Here is a 2,474-nt window from a genome sequence, read left to right on the forward strand (position 1 = left end):
CTTCTGGTCTTTTGAATGTAAAACCAGTTTCTTTGAATGTTCTGTACCATCTTCTGTTGAACTTTTGAGCATTATGGCTTTAATTTCAATTTTCTTAATATTTAAAAAAACTAAATTCTTTATTTTTTGAAAAATGTTTTTTTTAATTACTCTACTGGTTTATTTCATGAGAAAATAAAACTTAAAATATAGCAAAATAACACCTTCAACAGCATCATAATCCCTGTTCACATACAATTTTTGTTTTATTCGTGTGTTATTGAAACATTTTTTTCCCGGAAACGATTATTATTATTATTGTAAAATAGCCCCTTTTTGGTAGAAACAGCCCGCAAGATGGCACCACTTTAAGTTTGACTGTTATTAAGTGATTCTCAGGTTATTATATAAAAAAAATGTCCGACCATTATTTCGATCTTTAAGAAAGTTTGTATTTATTTAATTATTACATTGGAGTATTTATTTTATAGAGTTGTATTTCATATTTTCTTCTTTTAAAGACGAAAAAAAACTTGTGGATGGTAATAGCGTTTCTGGGTTCAACTGTACCTCCTTCCTGGCCCTTTCAGGAGCGTTAGGCTGCATGTTCTTTTTTGCTGCCATTTTGGCAGGTTCCATGGCTAGAAAAGTTCACCGTCTACTCCAAGAACGGAGAGTTTCTTCGTTGGAAAGCGTTTTCAGTGGAAAGCAACGCCATCTAACGGCTTCACGTCAACTATTGAGGGACAGAAGTCCGTGAATTTTTCACTGCCTCAAAGGAACGACTCTTTTGGTTATATGAACACTTCACCTACGAAATCATTTTGATTATATTATTTGAGAATTTTTCTTTTGTGAGCTGGTCTTGTGAAAGAATAAGGTAATTAGAAACAGGAAATTCCTGATGTTGGTTTTGATATGATACTTAAGCCTGACCATTGTGTTTCTAAATCGACAAGAGTGGACTAGAAATAATATAATTCATCGTTTAAATTGTTGGTAAAATTGAGATATTGCTTGGGAATTTCAGTTTTAAAGTTGTTAATAGACTGCGTCTAAATATCATGTGAACCTTTTAACACGTTTTTGTAATAATACACTTTTCTAGGGTGTTTTAGACAGTTAGTTGTACTTTAATTATTTGTCCAAGTGGCGAGTTTAATTAAGTAGTAAAGTTGACTTCAGTAAACAAAAACATTACATAGTTATGCGTTTTTTGAAAAATATTTCACTAGTTAGAAGTATCTTAAAATTCGTCTTAAACTTGTAGCTAAGAATGACCGCCAGGAATAGAATATTAATTAGGATTAATAATTGGAATTTCACGTTCGGCATTTTATAACTGTGAATACGAGTTTATAAAGCACTAAGTACCACTGGCATAAGTTTGTAAAATACTGTATACTGGGTTGTTTAATTAAAATAGTATCTACTATGAACACATCCAAAGAGAAAACTTTGTTTAAGAATATGCACTTCCGAAACACTGAGATTTGATAAATATCCTGCTAAAATAAAAATAGGTATCAGTGAAATTACCAGTTACTCAGTTAGTAATTTGTAAGTTATTTCACATTTATAAAATCTGATTTTGTTGTAAGTTTTCCCTTTTTATTTCAAAATTTGGAAGTCAGATTCCTACCTTACTATGTATTAAAGATAAAGTATATAAATAAGTACACAAATTATCAATAAAGCTCGCCTTAGATTATTCAATTACTGAAGAAAAGTTATTACAATCTCTGATAATTATTAGATATAACATTTTAATTTTTAGAAGATAACTTTTATTCGTTCTTCCAATAATTAATTTAGTTAAAAATGACAATAATACTAAGTTGGAGTAGTAAAATGAAAGTTTCTTTCATTAACAATATAATATTTTTTTTAGAATTAGTTGGTATTTTTGACTCGTTAGCACAGTCTGGTACCAAGTATTAGGTTTCTAACTTTCACTTTTAGTTTCGAGTTGAACAATTTTTAAAAGTTTTACAAAATTATTCAAAATATCATCTAAGGTCTCAAAATATTTATTCTATTTGCATATTTGACTTATTTCCAACAATTTACTTGAAATGAATGTACTGATTAAACTTTCTTCATTCTGAGATACTGATGTAACGGTTTCTATTGTTGAGCGGGCACTTTTGGATTATTTGGTAAAAATAAAGTCCATTTCACGAAGTTATGATGAAAGCGTTTTATTTACTCAACTATAAGTTATACAACTTATACAAGTTACAATAGCCAATGTTTACTGATAGGTCTAAGTTCACAGTAGACGTTGATACAACAATTATGATGAAAGCGTTTTATTTACTCAACTACAACTTATACAAGTTATAATAGCTAATGTTTGCTGATAGGTCTAGGTTCACAGTAGAAGTTGATACATTTGTTTCTAACTTCCTTTGTACATATGACATTTTCTTCATTGAAACTCAAGCTCAATGTTCACAGACAAACTGATTAACAAACCCACTTACTCAGTAAAA

General features: G+C 29.5%; 1 protein-coding gene across 1 annotated transcript in view; it reads left to right on the forward strand.

Moving 5' to 3' along the window:
• The window catches only part of LOC111083531, a 5,841-nt gene extending 3,729 nt beyond the window's left edge, over positions 1-2,112 (forward strand). The window contains exon 3 of the mRNA XM_022380113.1: positions 501-2,112. Within this exon, the coding sequence (XP_022235821.1) occupies positions 501-739 (239 nt within the window). The 3' untranslated portion in view covers positions 740-2,112. The remainder of the gene's footprint in view (positions 1-500) is intronic.
• Positions 2,113-2,474: the final 362 nt, after the last annotated feature.

The sequence above is a fragment of the Limulus polyphemus genome, unplaced genomic scaffold (genome assembly GCF_000517525.1).
Source record: "Limulus polyphemus unplaced genomic scaffold, Limulus_polyphemus-2.1.2 Scaffold9967, whole genome shotgun sequence".
Classification (NCBI taxonomy): Eukaryota; Metazoa; Arthropoda; class Merostomata; order Xiphosura; family Limulidae; genus Limulus; species Limulus polyphemus.